The sequence below is a fragment of the Neofelis nebulosa genome, chromosome 4, assembly GCF_028018385.1.
Source record: "Neofelis nebulosa isolate mNeoNeb1 chromosome 4, mNeoNeb1.pri, whole genome shotgun sequence".
Classification (NCBI taxonomy): domain Eukaryota; kingdom Metazoa; phylum Chordata; class Mammalia; order Carnivora; family Felidae; genus Neofelis; species Neofelis nebulosa.
The window spans coordinates 31,016,733-31,036,067 of NC_080785.1; the positions used below are offsets into that span (position 1 = coordinate 31,016,733).

Consider the following 19,335-nt stretch of genomic DNA (forward strand, 5'->3'; position numbering starts at 1 on the left):
TATGCTAATATCAGTTTGCTGTCCTCTGGAGAGTGGGTCAGCTGTGTCACATTTGCATGAAAAGGACAGCATAGCTATTTTTCTGTAGGAAAATCACTGCCAACATCTTCCTACCTTCATATCCCTCAGCTAAGGAAAACCAAACTCAGCATTGCCATTGTCTTCTCAAATTTCAAAAGGTTGATCCAGTAACATCACAAAAAGCAAGTTACTTAACCTCTCCCAGTCTCCATTTCTTCATCTCTGAATGGGGACTGTCGCGTATACCACTCTGAAATGTCAGAAGGATTAACTGAGATAGATTTTGTGAAGTCCTAAACAAAGTGGAGCTTAGTATACAGTAATGTCTAATTTTTTGTTATTATTACTCTTACTAGTATGGTTCTAGTTAATGATTTTTTTCATAGCAATAAAGTTTTCTACCAAAATCATCTTCCTTCCTCTTTCTTTTAATATAGATTAATTTCCTTTTACGTAGCAGTGTTTCACATTGGGGGGAAACATTAGTTGCCGAGCAAAGAAAGTGCTGCATGTGGATTTCCAGATCAGAGAAGAGGAGGGAGATTCTTCTCAGTGGGGCCTGTGTGTTTTGCTCAGGCTAAAGCTTCAGAGCAAATAATAGATTGACTTCTTATTGGGGACCTCTTTTTTTTTTTTTTTTTAAGTAGGCTTCATGCCCACTATAGAACCCAGTGCACGACTTGAACTCATTACCCTGAGATCAAGACCTGAGCTGAGATCAAGAGTCAGATGCTTAACTGGCTGAGCCAACCAAGTGCCCCTGGGGACCCCTATCTTATATTTTAAATGAGTGGAGGTAGAAGTGCTACCACTTGTATAAAAAACTAAACAAAACATAACAAAAATAAGACAAGCAAGCAAGTCAGTGGTAGTGCAGTGATTTTGAAAATAGCGATACAGTCATCAGCTTTGAGACATGATGATTTAAAGGATTATTAACACGAATCTCAGTTGTGTCTTGTACTATGTCTTGGGTGCATTTTGGTTCTATTTTATGTATAACGTGACATTATCGTTCTTCTTTCAGGGTAGAGGAGGCTGTCATCTTGACTTATTTTCCTGTGGTTCATCCAGTCATGATTGCTGTTTGCTGTTTCCTTATCATTGTGGGGATGTTAGGATACTGTGGAACAGTGAAAAGAAATCTGTTGCTTCTTGCATGGGTATGGTGTTTATATCTTCTCTTTATTATGGGTAAAAAGACCAACCAGGACTGCATTATTTTTTCATCAGTGTACAAGATTACGTGCTTAGGGAACCGTGATAGCAGTACTCTAATCTGTGGTAATTGTTCAACATCCTGTGAGAAAGGAAGCGTTCTTTCCATGGGGGATGACTTCAGCACAAGTATTTGTTGTCCTCAAATGATGAGGTATGGAAATTTGGATGCTATTTAATTATTTCTATCAGGCTAGGTGTTGACATTTTCATTTGAAAGTACGAGCTTTTTTCTTGTGTCATGAGCCTTATTACCACCCAAACAGGCTCCTTGGGACTAGAATGAAGAAGACATGACAAAACTTTGTTTCTCTCTCTCTTCTTTTTTTAAAAACAAACCTGTCAAAAAACCTATGTGGAAATTCAGGTGATGAAGTAGCAGACAGATATTAAAATCCCAGCACCGCCTTTACAGAGGTTAGTGGATAAAAATGAGCCTTCGTTTCCATAATCTTAGTGGCTTTTGTTTTGTTTTGATTCTGAAAGAGTTGGACTAGGCGACTTCTCAAATTCCCTTCAGCACGCAAAATCTATGATTCTAAAATCTATGATTAGACTTTTAATTCAAAAAGTTAGTCAACTCTCTTTTAACATTAAAAATTTGAGTCAGTTTAAACTATAGCATACACACACACACACACACACACACACAGCTTTTTTTTGAAGCATGTTGCATGTATAAAATATTGCTTGTTAGTGGCACTAGGTAGTGAGGCTGCTAACATGTAATTGCAGACATCTCAGATTTTGGAAGAATTAATTCATTGGATGTATGCCCTTCTTTGCAGTAGGATTCAGTATTAGCTGTGCATTGATTTCTTGTAGGGAACTTAAAAAAAAAGTCTTAATGGTGTGTTGATACGCCAGATATCTGAGGAGAAAAAAGTCCTGATTTGTAGCATTTGAAGATCTCCATGGGTTGAATACTTGCAGCATCGTGGATTTCAGGCCACCAGAGTGGTGTCCCTGAATGCAGAGAGGGGAGAGATGAGCACAAGTGGCTGTCAGGAGCCACTCCCGCACGCCAGGGCTCGACCGGATCCCATCCCAAGACAATTAAAACAGAATCTTAGTGCAAAACTGAACTAAAGCTTTGAATTTCACAGGAACAACCTGTGTTGATGTATTAGATAACTCTTGGCTTCATGGATTCTTCAGGTCCATGATTGGAAAACAAAATGCTGCAGAAAATAAATTACACTCAGAGAAGGGAAACATGCCCATTACCTTACTTTTCTCCCCTTTCGTATATAGTGAGGAGAATGGTAGAAGGGTTTGGAATCTTACTTTGTCACTTAAGACATTTGGACAATAGTTTAAACATAAATTCAAGGACTTACTTTATATGAAACTCATAGCTTAAAGGACGGAGGAGGTATTTTGAACTTAAAAAAAAATATCTCAGAGGGGCGCCTGGGTGGCGCAGCCGGTTAAGCGTCCGACTTCAGCCAGGTCACGATCTCGCGGTCCGTGAGTTCGAGCCCCGAGTCAGGCTCTGGGCTGATGGCTCGGAGCCTGGAGCCTGTTTCCGATTCTGTGTCTCCCTCTCTCTCTGCCCCTCCCCCGTTCATGCTCTGTCTCTCTCTGTCCCAAAAAAAAAAAAAACAAAAAAAAAAACAAAAAACAAAAACAAAAACAAAAAAAAAACGTTGAAAAAAAAAAATCTCAGAATCCTTTTTTAAAACCACAATCTTAGAATGATGTCCCATTACACAACAATTTAAGAATGACTAGTCTTCCCCCTGTCTCCAACTTGTGTGACTCTGGGTGGTCCCTGGACTGTGTGTTTGGGGAGGGTGGGATAGCATATTTCATGGAACCTCAAAGACTTTTAGGAACCCATTTTGAAAACCATTTATGCATTCCATTAGGCTGTTTGAGTGCTCATAAAGCAAGTTGACAAAGAACCAAGTAATTTGGTCGCTACTTGAGGCAGGATGAGTCACAGAGAATTGTGATGAGAGGCTGGAAAGAACCTTACGATGCAAAGGTGAAACGGAGGACTGGAATCATAATAATGACAAAGATGCTGATGTTAAAGTAGTTAACATTTCTCAGGTGCTTACAGATGTTGTAGAGGTTTACGTGAATTTTTTTTACATGAAGAGTTTTACATGAATTAATCAATGTCGTCCTCTCCACAATTCTAATGAAATGGATACTGTTATTTCTATAATATGGATGAGGAAATGAGGCACAGATTGGCTGATTTGTCTAGGTTTGCTAGTAAATGGAGAATCTGCTGTATTCAGACCATAGCTGTCCAGTACGACATATATGTGACAACTTCACTATATTACTCTGCTGCCTTTTCCTAAGTGCTTATAAATGTTTCTCACATTCTATAAAATACTTTCTCTATGATCTTTCACTTCTTCAACTTGACAACAGTCGTCTAAGGTAGAGAATTATAAATGAGGTTCAGAGTCCAAAGTCACTCAACAATAATGGGTGTTGCTTTGATTCAAACCTCAATATTTCTGGCTGCCAAGCCCATTCTCATTGGGTCTTTACTGATGCCTCTAGTAGATGTGTCTCAACCTTTGAAGCCCGGCACATTTACCTTATTATAAATTTCCTTGTTTTATAACCAGCCCAAACTGCCAGACTACAAACAGCTTGATAATATGAACTGTTCACTTTGCCTATAGCTTCAGTAAATGTTTATCAAATTGAATAATGGACAGGACATTAGAACAGCGCAAGTAGGAGCGGTCAGCACCTCAGAAGGAAGATGGAACCAGGAAGGCAATGAGGAGAGTGAGATTTTGAAGGAGGAGTCTGACCCACTAAACTGTAATGATGCTGGAATTGAATCAAAGCAGATCTTCATTTGGGGGCAGCAAATAAACTGCCATCCTCGCCACCTTATCTTTGGATGTTATTTGAACATCGGGGTTGATTGCAAGCAGGTTTATTGCTTAAACTTATATTGTGAAATTGTTAAAGCGCCGTATAAAATGATCATCTTTAAAAAACAATAATAAAATAAGATAAAATAAAGAAGGAGCCTATTAGATAGGATTCTACTACAAGGGGAATGGCTTCTTAAAGGAGGGGAGGGGTACTAATGCAAAATAGGACAGGATGTTAGGTCTTTGGCAAATATTTGCAAGGCAACTCTCATGTTTTCTTCCTTTGTGCCCTTTAGCTTTTTATCCTAATTAGTATTTAAAGAAGTTGAACGCATTCAACCCAACTCATTCATTTCCCTGTATTCAAAATCTTGTTTCACTTTTAAGAACTGTAAATGAGATTAATAGGAAGAGGCTTTTTGTTTTTATTTATTTATTATTTATTTATTTATTTTAAGACAACCAGTATCTCTGAGAACTGCCGTATCTTTTGAATGATTATCAAAAGAGAAACAAAAAAACAAAAACCAAAAAGAGCTGGCAACTGGGCTACGGTGCTGTTAAGCAAAAGTCAGAATGCCATTACTTATCAGACTGATCAAGAAAAAACGGGAGACTCTCAAAACAGGTCTTTATAACCAACCTGCCCTCTCCTTACACCACCCCCCTAAAATACCAACAACTGGGCAGGCTAAGAGGCCACCCATAGGAAAACATTTCTGGTGAACTTTGGTCATGAATTTCACCCTTCTATTGAGTTATAGATACGAGTTGTTAAAATACCCTAATTTAGGGTTCCTGTATAAAGTGTAGGACAGCTAAGTAAATTTGGATTTCAGATAAGCAACAAATAATATTTTAGTATAAGTATGTCCCATGCAATATTTGGGATATACATCCACAAAGCATTATTCATTGTTTATCTGGAACTCAGATTTAAATGGGCATCCTGTAATTTCATTTGCTAAATCTGGCAACCCTACTCTAACTAGATTTGTTCTTAATACATGTGAGATTGTCATAGAACAGAAACTTTTATATCTTTGTAAGAATATATTTTGTATATTTATAAAAATAAATTCTAATTATGTTAGGAAAACAAACCAAAAACGACTAGGAAAATAAACTTGCATATGCCATGACTTTCAAAGTGATTTTAGTAACAGAAATTCCTTCTCGTTTTTAAAGAGAAATTGCAGCTACATGGAAATCGGTTTTAAGCCTTAGATGGGTACTCCCAAGGCTTTTAGTTGTAGACTAAATGAAATTCATTTGTTATTGCAATTCTACCTTGCTATTAACACAGGCATTAGGAAAGCTGTGCCCGCTCAGGGGAATGTAAACAGATTGAGCAGACATGTTTACAGTATCGACAACAGCTGAATGTCACCATCAGGAGATCGTCACTTGTCAGAGCATGATGCTAATATAATCCAACCACCAGCAAATCACAAGTAGTCAGGCACTGGTCAGAACTGAAGTTGGATGCACCTAACAAGTTCAAGACCAAGTACCTTGTGTTTCAAATGGAAGGTTTTCTTTTTCTTTTTTTTTTTTTTTCCATTTTTATTACTCCAGAGAATTTGCATAAAGCTAGTGATTATATGGAAGCGCTTGTAAAGCTTTCTTAAAATATACAGTGATTGAACCGGATTTTTAATGATGCTCTTAATGGAAATCAAGTAAATTTCAATGGCCACAAGGACATTAACCATCCTTGAGTATTTTGTTGGTTGAAATCATAATGCAAAACCAGAATATCTTAAATGGTAATTTTCTACAGACTCTCTGTTTAAGGCCTGCTTTCAAGCAGTAATAAACTTTATAATTATATAGCTAGTCATAAGCCATTAAGTTAAAATTAAACTATTGAGTTAAATATCTTTATTATTTTCTGTTTATGATTTTGGTTGGTAGCCTAGCATCTATGTTTCTCAATTAAGGTCCATCATATTATTGACCACATATTCAGCATCTGCCCAGTGTTTTACTTTGTTTCCTCAGAAAATACAGCAAATTTTTGTGGTTTGATTTATTGTACAGATGAGGGAAGGAAGGGTGCCCAAAGATTCAGGGCTGCTAGTTGCCATCATTAGCCTTCAAATAGAGTCCTTGCTCAAGCGCATGCCAGGTTCACTAACTACACCACACTACTGTTAAAATACATTAATTAATTATTGGCATTATTTCTCTAAGACTTAAATGTGCTTCATTTATAATTCCAAGGCATTCAGTGGTCATTTAGCCTTTAAAAATATACTCTTTTAATATCCTTATCATAAAAGTTCTACCATAGTTCCCTCTTCTTTTATCACAGAATCCAGCCATTTATCCTTTCCTCTTTCCTCCTTTCCTTCCCACTCCCTGTTTCTTTCCTTTTTCCCTCTTTAGACAGATGTCCTTTGACCAGCGTGTGGTAGACACTTGAGATACAAAGATGAAAGGGGGGAATAGAAAGAAAATAACAAAATTTAATACAATATTAAAGTTAGAAGTAAATAAGTGTGGGAACACAGAATAAGGAGCAACTGGAGACTTATGACAGGTTTCGAAGGAGGGTCTTTATTTGAGCTATTGAAAAGATATTGAATGCATCAGAGTTTTCTGGTGGAGAAGGGGAGGGAGGGGCTCTAGAACAACATGAAAAGTGTGCAAAGACGCAGAGGAGTAACTTAGAAATTTTGTGTGGCTGTAGTGTCACTGCACTGAGAAAAACACCTGAAGTAGCCCAGTTGTGAAGGTCTTTGTAGGAGAGAGTCTGATGTTGTCCCTTGGGCTATGAAGAGCCAGTGGATTTTTCTAGTACTTAGGGTTGGAGGCATTGGGAAGCCCCGTTAGTGATCACACAGTAGTCTTCAAAGCCATGGCTGGGGTCAGAACCAAGACTTTGGGGATGGAAGGTAGATGAATTCAGTAGACCTTGCTGAAGTGGAATTATGAATAAAGAATTGTACATGACTGTACAATTTGTATTACTTGACATCAGGAAGTAGGTATTATTCTACACTGATGCACTTTTCATATGATCAAAACACATCTCTGCAATACAGGCATATTATTGTGACCTTTCAACTAGAACTCTTTAAAAGCTATAGTTTTCAAACTTAGTTGTTAAACTCACAAAGGGTCTCAGGTCGTTGGAGGAAACTGAAGATGATGTAGGCATTTCTGGATTCAGAGGCTCTCAGTTTGCACAACTTGCTTTTGTATGCACAAAAGCCCAGCACAGAGTTCCGTGACCTCTTCTGTTTCTTGAGTCATGTTGGTTTGACTACCTCTGATTATGCCCCAGAAAAGCACATAAGCAGATGTCTTTAAAAGTAAATGTGTCCAAGACAGGGGCTTGGGACAATTGTGTGATATTCATGCCCTTAGTGTTGGGTCTTTGTGACGGGATTTTGAGTGCTCATTGGACTTTCTGCTTACTTTGGGGTTTGAAGTGCGAATAGTTTTTATATTTCTGACCTTTGCATAATCTAGGTGTACTCTATCTTAGTAAACATTTTAAGCTTTATTGTGTGTTGTTTCTTAATATATACGATGAGATAGCTTTGACTAAATATAAGCCATGTAAATCTATATCCATTAATTTGGTGAACGTCTTTAGTCTGCGTAGCATTTAAAGCCAGGTATTTCTCTGCCAGCATGTTCCATTGAAAGGTTCGTTCCAGCTGTGAATGCTGGTTACCGGTTCAGCAAATGCTCCCTTGAGGTCAGTTCAGCAATTGTGCTGTGGTTTTGCTTTGTCCTCTGCTTCCACATTGTCAGTCTGTTGGCTTCCTTTGGCAAATGTAAAACAGTAGGCATTTATGTAAAATCATATAGCTGTAAGACTGACTCAGGAATCAGTGTCCCTAGAGTACAGAGTTCAAGCAAGAGGGCAAATGACACACGTAAAAGGTGAGAGAATTAAGTCATTTCAGCCATTGAGGAAATAGCTTTCAGATAAACTTTTTAGAAAATGATGTTTAATATTTACTCTCTATGCAGTGTCTCATGGAGTTAATGATGAAATAATAGCTTATTAATTAAATTTAAGTTTTTTCCCATGAAATTTCATAAATTCAAAACCCTTTGTGATCCATAGAATTTTCCCTTTTTTCAGATAAAGGGTGATAAAGGGGCCTGGTTATGTGCTCAGATTAAGATGAATCTTCTCAGTTCACATGACAAACACTGCTTTAAATTTTGTTTGAAATGTATAAGCATTGTTATATCACTATTTCTGTTGAGCAATATATTTGGGTTATTCTAAAATAAGTGGTTATCCCTGAATTTTCTTTAGATTACCATTCTTTTAGTTTTAGAACTTTAAAATTTTGAAACTACACATTTCATCAAAGTGATCACAGCTATAAAGACATTGTAGAAATATTGTCCTTAAGAAGATAGCATTTATGAAATGATATTTGCCAGTGTAACAGTTACTTCTCATTAAGTACAAAGATGATTTTTTTCAGCGTCTCTTCGAGGAAACTAGCATTGAAAATATTTTTGGATTTCATGTTCTGTGCAGGCTTTACAAACTGAGTTGAAGGCATGGGCTGACGTTTGTCTTTTATAATTAGAATATTTTAATTCTGTACGTTTTCTCTTTGTGTTATTAAAGTACTTTTCTAAAAGAGCTCTAAGGAACAATAACCTTGTTCTGTTGAGACCGTTTAATACATGTTTAATACACGGACAGGAAAAGGAGATGATGGGAGAATCGGGGGCGGAGGTGGGAGGTGGCTTACAGAAAGGTCCTTGCCGAGGGGGAAGGTACTCTGGAGGAACTGAAAGGCTGGTGGATAGAGCAATTGTAGTAAAACATTTGGAAGCTCCTAGTGTGTGTGGAGAAGGGCATGTGTCAGTCATATGGGAAATGTGGGCCAGATATGCAGGGTAGAGAGGTGGCTCTGTGAGCTTTCAAGCCACATTATGGAGAGTCTTGATGTGTGCTTACTCTGCAGTTGGAAGTTCTGTGAGCCTAAGAGTCATGTGATCTATCTTTTGCAGTGTCCTTTCCTGCTTGCCCTGGGCTTTCTGCTCATTTACCCGGGAGAAAATAGTACCTGGTTTTGCCACTCTGGGATAAGGGGGCTTCACATTTTTAAATGATGAACCTTCTTTAATGATACAAGAGAGAATGGAAGACAAACTTTATTCTAACAATGTGCCTTTACTGATGAAGAAATGAAGGTGCTGAGGTGGGGAAGTCTAATGTCTTAGAATTTTCTTTTCAGATGTACATTATAAAAAAATTATGTGAATCTGGGTGTGTTTAGTTCAGGTGTCACAGCAAAAATATGGTTATCAGGTTAAAGTAGTAACCAGGAAACTGGGTGCAGGGCTAAGGTGTTCTTAGGGAGACAAGCCAGGTTCAAGGACTCTTGTGGAAGGGTCAGAACAGTAGTTCTTTGAAGTGCTGCAGCAATTTTCCAGCTTCAGGGGGAAAAAAAAACAGTTCCATAAATAACTAACTGGTGTCAGAGGATTGTTGTAGAACTGCTTAACTTGTTGGAGAATAAACTTTCCAAGCGTGTTAGAAGCATTTACCCATAGATAATGGATATACTCCATTCAAATGATTGTTGGTCTGTTGATAAAAGCAGGTCTTGGAGGATTTCTACTTTTCAACATTGGTGTAGCTCAAATATTTGTTGTGACAAGGGTGCATTTCTTTAAAATAGTTCTGTAATTCATGCTGTTTAAATTTTTTTTTTAACGTTTATTTTTGAGACAGAGAGAGACAGAACTTGAATGGGGGGAGGGTCAGAGAGAGAGGGAGACACAGAATCTGAAACAGGCTCCAGGATCTGAGCCATCAGCACAGGGCCTGATGTGGGGCTCGAACTCACGGACCTCGAGATCACGACCTGAGCCGAAGTCGGACGCTTAACCAACTGAGCCACCCAGGCGCCCCTCATGCTGTTTAATTTACACGATTCCTTCTATCACTTAGGCTGAAATATTGATGTTTGAACAACTTTGGTGAGAATTTGATGATTTTTCTCTCCCTGAACATTAAGCATGACTTTCTTCTTTTAAGGAAGAAAGTATATTTTTGGCTTAGGAAGAATGTTTTTTTGCTTGAATAGATTTATCAAAACAAGAAAGAAAAAGAAAGAAAGAAAGAAAGAAAGAAAGAAAGAAAGAAAGAAAGAAAGAAAGAAAGAAAGAAAGAAAGAAAGAAAGAAAGAAAACAACCCTCTGTACTTATAATAAATATTTGTAGGTGTAGATGTGTACAATTGAAGGAAACATTTTATTATAATACTCTTTTTAACAAATAGGGTTTGTGGTGTTCTGGAGAATATACAAAAATAAGTTAAAGTGCACGTATCTTGTCTCAAAATAAGCGTCAAATAATTAAAATAATGTGATTTAGAAGAAGATAACTTTCGCAGACATAGAGATACAAATAGGTTCAAAAGTTACTGACTGAGGTTAGAGTGTAAGTTCTCTTCCTGCCCAATAAAACATCTTTTAAAATTTCCAGTTTCTTAACCTGTTGTCTCATAAAAGATGCTGTCATAAAAGTGCCTGTGATAATGAACTCCTGCCCCTCGTATGTTCGGGAGGGATCTGACCACCTTTGGATGGGTCTATGTGAGAGGAGCAGTCTGGATACGAAGCAGGTCTGGCTTCGTATTTTGGCTATTGTTGCTTAGAATATTTCTAAAGCTCCTTCCTGTTTGCACTTTTCTGCCCGGGGTCTGGTAATGGGAACCCCTGTCTCAAATTCTGAGAAACGGCCCAATTATATGTAAAGATAGCCTCTTCAGAGACCAGTAACACCCTGTAAATCTTTGGAGATAGGGCTGAGCAGGCAGACTTTAGCTGACCTAGTTTACAAAGCAACAGAAGCTATATATGTGGTAACCTGTCTAGCATGTCCAGCTGCTTTATTGCCTCACCCTTAATGCTTTACTTCTCATGATATAGATCATTGACCCTGAGAACTCGTAACCCTTGGCTAAGTCCCTCAGATTCTGGTGTAACACATTTCTCAAATAGTTTGAACAGCACATGAAGCAAACACGTACTAATTTGAACTTCACCAACATCCTTGATAAAGAAATCAGCCCAGCAATTACTGGAGAAGATAAAATTGAAAGGGAACATGAATTTAGATGTGCTATTAGAAATATTCCTCTATATTTATTCAAACATAAGCATGAACAAAGGACCGTATCATGCCCATATTTTCTTACCTTACCCTGAACTTTTGTATGGGCTCAGGAGTTACAAGATTATGTTTCTTCAAAAATTGGTTTATAGTTCTGTTTTTTTCCTAAATTAGACTGATCTCACTCCATTTGTGATTCTTAAAGGATATTTAACATTGCCTTTTCTTTGAAGAATTTGTAGAGAGACATAGAATGTGGTGAATAATTAGCCGTCAGAAAGTACCAAGCCTATGACATCGTTTTGAGACTAGGCTAACACAGAGGCTTTGTCTGGGTGTATATTTTAAGCAGCAAGTACTCTTGGACTGTTAGTAGTTTAGTCCCAGTGGATTCTTAACAAAATGTCGGCTCTTCCATTATCTTGTACAAATATTTGGCACTGGAATTCTCTTATTTACTAACTATAAGTAATATAATATTTTTAAACCTCCAATCACCAGGAAAGGAAAAATAAACAACTGACATAGAGATACTTAGCACTGAAAGCTTGCAGAGTTTAGTATTTGACAGGGTAGAGACTGGAGTTTATCATTTATCATTTCATGAATGTAGGCTTTTAATCAAACTTTTTGTTTGTTATAAGTGCTGGATATGTAGTGTGTAGATAGGAGTCAGAAGGCACCGTGTTTTAAAAATATTAAGATGTCCAGTAAAGTATGTTATATTTTGAAATTGTTTTCATTTGCAGGGAGGTGAATCTCAGGTTGTACTAATTTTCCAAGATAAGCGAAGCTGACTTTTCTGGTTTTCAATATTTTGAATGTTTCTTAAGATAAAACGGCCTGAGTTTTTAGTTATAATTTTTTTTAGCTATAAATTAAGAGCGTAGCAGGTTAAAATAATTTTTACAGTGTCTATAATTTTTACTTTTCTCTCAGTGAAATATATTCTTACTGAAAGTGTTCTGTGATACTTGGCTGATTATCCGCTTGCTTGCACAGAGAAACTTATATGACAGTGTTCAAGGAAAACATTAGAATTTTGTTTTAATGTAAAAGTCATTTTCTAGTTGGTATTTATGTAGAAAAACAGTTTGGAAAATAAGTGCCTGGTTTATTTGTGGTAGGTTGGATCTAGGGCTTTTGGTTTCCTTTAGATACTGTATATCTCAGAGTCTTCTCTCAAAAGCTGGAAGGAATGAAGATAGAAGTTTTGCAGTAATAGAATATATTTTCTATAAGATGCTCTTAGTAATCAAAAATATTTTTTCCTCTATTTCTCAACTGCTTATAAAACTTAAAACTCCCCAGGGGTGCCTGGGTGGCTCAGTTGGTTGAGCGCCGACTTTGTCTCAGGTCATGATCTCGCGGTCTGTGAGTTGGAGACCCGCGTCGGGCTCTGTGCTGACAGCTCAGAGCCTGGATGGAGCCTGCTTCGGATTTTGTGTCTCCCTCTCTCTCTGCCCCTCCCCCACTCATGCTCTGTCTCTCTCTGTCTCTCAAAAATAAATAAACGTTAGAATAAAATAAAATAAAATGTAATACTCTTCACATTTAAACACTCAATACATTGATTGCTTTTATGTTTTCATTAGACTGATCAAAGCTGGAAATGAAAATTTAAACATTACTCTTTTCCCAAAAGTGAAAATTATTTGATATTTTATACAAAAATAAATACTACTTTCTTAGAAATTTTATTATTATTGATTGTTAACAGTAAAGAATTAAAGGTACAAAAATCACTTTCATTTATTAGTGCTTTCATGAAAGTTCCATTTAATGAACAGTTAAGCACTCATTGCCTACATGACACGAGACTTCATTATAAAATTGTAAAATGTGAATAAGAATAAAAATTAATTTTACTATTGGAAAGAAGCTGATCTGACTGACTTAATAGAAGTTCAAAACATAAAAATAAGAGATGGAATTTCTGATATAACTTGTCAAGGATTTTACATAGCCAGTAAAACAGCATTTGTACCTTTAACTAGCCATTATAGATGGACAAAAAAAGGACATTTTTTTTTTTTTGCTGTCTTTAAAATTTTGAAATTATTGGCAGTCTTTTTTTTTCCAGCTAGGAAAGGTCAAAGATGGGAACATAAGGTTTTTAGGTCATTCCCCATCAGTTCAAAGATAAGAAAATTTTTGTATAAACATATGTGAACATGTCCCTGTGTGCATGTATGTTCATAAGTTGGGGGTCTATTAAATGGTAGATTGTGAGATATCGCTAACACCACCACCAATATCCCTAATATAATAACATGCTATGTGTATGTAAATTCTCCCAACCATACCATGAGGCTTCACTATTGTTATCTGCATTTTACAGATGAGGACATTGAGATCTAGAAAAGTGATTTGCCCAACTATTAAGTAGTAAAGCTGGGATCTGAATCTAGGATGTTTGACTTCAGAACCTGGGCTCTGAAAAACTTAATTGCCTCTCACTTATGTGAGAATGTGCCTAGCTCCATTTTCTCTTTTTAAAAATAGCGTAATGATGCTCTTGCAGTATTTTTTGGGAAGTAAATTATATAGTATAGCATTATATAATTGTATATTACATATTATATAATTATATAAATTATATAGCATGTAAATCTCTGGCACAGTAAATTATTTATGCATGCATATATGTGTGTGTATGCACTCACATACACATATTTGCATAGCTATATTAGTATACTTGATTTTTTTACACACATTTAATATACTTTTGTGCACTTACAATGTTATATACTCATGTGACTTGAGTATACAAATATATCTCTCTCTCCAGCAAGTTAACTAAAACCAGGCCCCTCTCATTGAATGAAATTGCCCACAAAATAGAATTCTAAGCTTCATAATTTTTTGACTGAAATGAAATATCATGGAAAATAATCCAACTCACACTAATCTGAGAAGACTGTATGTGTGGTTTTAATGAGCAATGTTCCAGGAGAGATCCGAATTGCCAAACAGGATCTAGTAATACAGAGAGACCCCTGGGTTGGGTCTATAAATCACATTTAAGTATACACTTTTGTATTTTGTTGTAGCACTCCTATTTTAAGCTACTGAAGGTCCATTTAGCAAAAAGATGACAGCACCTGAGCATGAAGTTTCCATTTGCCACCCACCGCCTTTAGTTCCAGTAACCGTGAAGTATAATTGGGCCACTTAAAATTCGCCGCCTGTTTGAAAAACGTTTTCTATGTAGAACATAGAAAATCCTGTCTCCAAGCTTCTTCTCTTTGGTGTCAGGGCTTCAGGGGGACTATTGTTTGTTTTAATTTTGCTTTTATTTGTATCAGAGTGCTTCATGCACATAACTTACAGTTAATTTCATTCTCAAGGCCTTATTACAAGAAATAGTAGTCTTACGCCATCTTCCACTCCTAAGTGGCAGCTGCTCTCAATTTTGTTTTCACAGATTCCCTTGGAATTTACTTCCCCATCTCTAAATCTCATATTTATGTAAATTCTCATTTTTAAAAATTTTTAGCTGTAAGCACTACCCACTGACTTCTTATGCTCAATAACTTATTAAGATGGAGAACTGGTGCCCTTTCCTGCCCTCATGCCCCAACCTTTCATGCATACTTCCTATCATATCTCAACACGGACGTGTCATAACTCTGGATAGATCAGTGCTTAGGATTAGGACTATGTAAATACTATTCACAGCTGGGCCAGGAAAGTACTGGGCTTAATTTTTCTTTCTGGAATAATACTTTGTTTTTCTTGGAATTAATAACTCTATTTTCTATGTATTTCTGTGTAATTCAACTCTAAACTCCCTCTGGTATAACTGTTCTCTTTATATGCCCAAATATTTGGGGCATTCTATCAATTTTTTTTTTTTTAAGAAATCTCTCTCAGAACATTCTAGACATGCTCCAGTCTAGGCCCACTGAAGCTTTTGCATCATGGGCTATCCCTTTACTACCATTCTGGGATTTACTTTGTCTCTCTCTTATTTTAGATCCCTGTTTTTTGGATTCCAAGTCATTGCCATTTTCTGTTCAGTCTCTCATTTTAGGAAGCACATCTTTCAGTTGTTTGCTGAAGAGGAGACAATTTTTTTGAAGCCTATATGGCTAAAAATGGCTTTATTTGCCTTTTCATGATAATTTTGATTGCTATGGAATTATAGGTCAGAAATCATTTTTTCCCTAGAATGTTGAGGACATTCCTCCACTGCCCTTTTGCTTCCGGTATTCTACTGAGAAAGCCAATGCTTATTTTGGTTCGACTGGAGTTTTGAACCTTTGTGGAAAAGGTGTGTAAATTTGAACTTCAATTCTCTTTTTTAGTACGGTACTTTATCCTCTACTGTATCCAGTGTCCCTAGTCCTGACACTCTGTTTTACTGTCTCCAGACATGAATGAATATCCCCAACTTCCGTATGGGTGGGGTTGGGTAGTCACCCAGCTACCTGGTGTGGGGAAAGGGACCTGAGGGGTCTCACTTCTTCCTAAACAGGTTTGCAGCAAGTCATTCTTTAGCTCTACCTTCATCCACTTTCAGTGGTATCCCAGCTGCCAATAGCTGAGCATTTGGGGGACCCTGTTGTTTTCAAATTTCTCCACTAGGTTACGACTCAGCTTTTGGGGGACTGTTGATAAATTTGTACATTTCCAAACTATGCTTGTTGCTATCTCCTTTTCCTTTACCTCTGGGAATATACCTTTTTTTAAAAAAATGCCCCTCCCCCCCTTTTTTAGTGAAATTTCAGGAGGGAGAAGGGATGGGGACATGTATTTATTAATCTGCTTTCTTTAGGAGGAAATCCTGGGGTGGATGGTATCAGGGAACCAAATCATTTTTATAAATAAATGTTTTTTTAGGAAAGGACTTCCTTGAGATTTTACTATTTTGTCTGTATACATATAATGAGATGAAATAACCTTTAATAGGGAGGAATAAATCTCCTTTGTTTCTCTTGGGGGATGCATTTACCCACAAGTCACCAAGGGCTTAAATAGGAAGGTGGGATTTGATGTCCTTCTCTTCCTCCTCAAATATTTCCAGTGGACAAAGGGAGTGGTTAACCCTATGCCATTCTTCCCATATTGTGGATATTGTGGCCAATCTTAGTTTAAAATAACAACTTGATTTCAGTCCTTTTTAAAGAGAAGTTGGGTTCCCCACCCACTACTTCCTCCTTGGCTTCCTAATAGAGATGTTTGGAAAAATACCAGCTATATTCGCATTAGATAGGGATTTCAGTAAAGATTTTGTCAAATAGCTTGTAGGATTAGACATCCTTTAGTGGGAGTGCCGCTGATAAAAGGAAATGAATCATGTTATTCACCATCCTCCTCTGATCCTAACATCTACTCAAGAAATAGGCCTTGAGTCGGGGCGCCTGGGTGGCGCAGTCGGTTAAGCGTCCGACTTCAGCCAGGTCACGATCTCACGGCCTGTGAGTTCGAGCCCCGCGTCAGGCCCTGGGCTGATGGCTCGGAGCCTGGAGCCTGTTTCCGATTCTGTGTCTCCCTCTCTCTCTGCCCCTCCCCCGTTCATGCTCTGTCTCTCTCTGTCCCAAAAAATAAATAAAAAGCGTTGAAAAAAAAAAATTTATAAAAAAAAAAAAAGAAATAGGCCTTGAGTACGTGCACTATCCCAGTCAGTATGTTAAGTATTTAAGCCAGAATGATACGTCTTGTCCTAGTAGAGTTTATACTCTACTAGGTGCTATGGTACGGTTACTAATAGCTGCTATTTAGGGAGTGTTTACAACCCAAGAACACTTTACCTGATTGAATCCTTAGCACAACACCGCAAGGTTATTTTTAACATTCTCATTTTACAAATGAGGAAACTGAGGCTTAGTGGTTTGCCCACATTCATCCAGTTGATACGTACATGAGCCAGAATCTGGAGGCCAAGTCTATTTTATTTCAGATCCCATGTTCTTCTCATTTGTCTCGTTTAGAAAGAGTCAACAAAGCAACTTCACATACAGTGTTTTATTTGATCTTCTTTTATCTAACCTAGGGAGGGCTCTCAGTTCTTAGCTGACAGTAATTACCCTCAGCCTGAGAGATCTGGTTAAAAAAAGTCACTAATTAATTGCATATTTTGGGGTGTGTGTCCTATTGCCCGCTTGCCTTATTTGATGCAGTTTTTTTTTTTTTTCATGAACATATGCTGAGAGATAAAGTTTATCCATAGAACACAAATTTTGGTTGAGTTACAGTAGATGAACTTAGCTATTTTAAGGAACTCTGTATTGGATCAGGTTTAAAGCAAATAAAATAGTTTGTCATGCAAATGATCGCATTCTGAATTTTTTTTTTTTTTTTTTTGTATAAACACACAGCTTCACATTCTTCATTTGTCGAAAATGTTCAGTTGTTGGTAGCTGAGGAAAGCTCCTTTCATTTAGCTTCATTAAATCGTCCCAATTGTTTAAAGGCACACCGGATTATCATATAGTAACCCACAAAAAAAGACCATAGTAAAACAGAAAGGCAACATTTAAAATTTCTTTAAATGTGTAAGCAGAAGTCAAGGGGAGTCAAACGTCAACAGGAAACAGTTCGAATTAGAGAATCTCAAGGAAATCTGAAATTGGTCTTTTTCATTGGTAAACTATTATTCCCACCAAACATTTATTGACTAGTTGCTGTGTGACAGGTACTGCTCAGGTACGGGGCATAAGATAATGTTTAAGAACAAGATCCCTGCCAGGGGCACTTGGCTGACTCCGTCCATTAAGCGTCCAATGCTTGGTTTCTGCTCAGGTAATGATCTGAGGGTTCGTGGGTTCGAGCCCCATGTTGGGCTCCTTGCTGACAGTGCGGGGCCTGCTTGAGATTCTCTCTTTCCCTCTCTCTCTGTCCCTCACCCGCTTGTGCTCTATATCTCTCTCTCAAAATAAACAAACTTAAAAAAAAAAAAAAAGAACTAGATCCCTTCCAGGCAGAACCAATAATCAAATAGTTAATGAGCACTGTGTCTTATGTGTGAAGCACCTCACTGGTTTAAAAGCCAAAGCCTCTGAGGCCTGATGTACCACAGTGGGAACCCTGCCATACATGGAGGGAAGGAGAAAAGCAAAGTGGTAAAGAACGAGAGAGGAAATGCTGGAGAACCATAATGAGGAAAAAAACGGGTCACGTTGTAGGTAATGCACTTCCTCTACGGCAAGGAAGGACAAGTCAATATTGGATTGCGTTTCACACACTGGTTCAGAATAACATTTGTATAATGTTTTGCAAATTTAAAATTAAAACATTTTTCAAACCACCCTCCCATCAACCTTGATGATAATAGCAAAAAAGGCTTTATTTCATCTTGACCATACAGATGAGCAAACTGAAGCCAGGCCAGTTTAATGATTTGCCAGAGGTCACAGAGTGTGTTCAGATCTGGGTTTGAACTTCAGTCTTCCGACTCCAAATTCTGAGCTCTTCTCAAGTTTCAGGAAGGAGATGAGAGTGGCTGGTTGGTCTGCAAACTAGATTGGCGCAGACCACCTCACCCAGGCGTGTGCAGGGGGATGGTAGATGTAGACGTGCAGGAGAGACACAGGCTAATGCCGTCAGGGGAGATATGCACATGTTCCCAATACTGTCGAGGACAGTGGAGGGCTTTTTAGTGAAATGTGACACGTATGTGCACTTCATACCATAGCAAAGGTCAGCAGGAGCCATTGCTTTATTCTTTGCTACCTTCGTTCTGTTGAAATTATGGATTAGCAGATGCCTCACTCAGGTCCAGCCCTTAAACAAAATACTGGCAGAGGGATTCTCTGGTCAATAGTCAATCTGAGGATGACCATCTAAGACTCAGAGCTCACAGAAAAAGAAAAAGTAAGAGTAAATGGGGTTGATCTCTCTTTGTTGTGTTCACAATGGATTTGGCATTTAACATTTTCCTTGGAATTAGAAGACTAGATGTGTGAGGCCAATACAATGACAACAAAGCAAAGGCATCTGACCATGAGGCTGCAACGTTGTTTGTAAAAAAAAAAAAAACCAACAACAACAACATATATATGTATAATTTGAATTAAATTTTAGATTTAATTTAGTTCAAGGAGGTTTTACAATGTTGATGAAATTGCGTTTTCAATCTGAAGCTGAAATAAATCTGTGCTCCCGAGTATAAGTAGAATAAAGACA

General features: G+C 37.6%; 1 protein-coding gene across 2 annotated transcripts in view; it reads left to right on the forward strand.

The window, feature by feature from the left end:
- Window positions 1-19,335, forward strand: part of TSPAN12 (tetraspanin 12) — a 64,106-nt gene that overhangs the window by 13,735 nt on the left and 31,036 nt on the right. For both annotated transcript variants that reach the window (XM_058724482.1, XM_058724484.1), the window contains exon 4: window positions 1,049-1,184. In XM_058724482.1, the coding sequence (XP_058580465.1) occupies window positions 1,049-1,184 (136 nt within the window). The remainder of the gene's footprint in view (window positions 1-1,048; window positions 1,185-19,335) is intronic.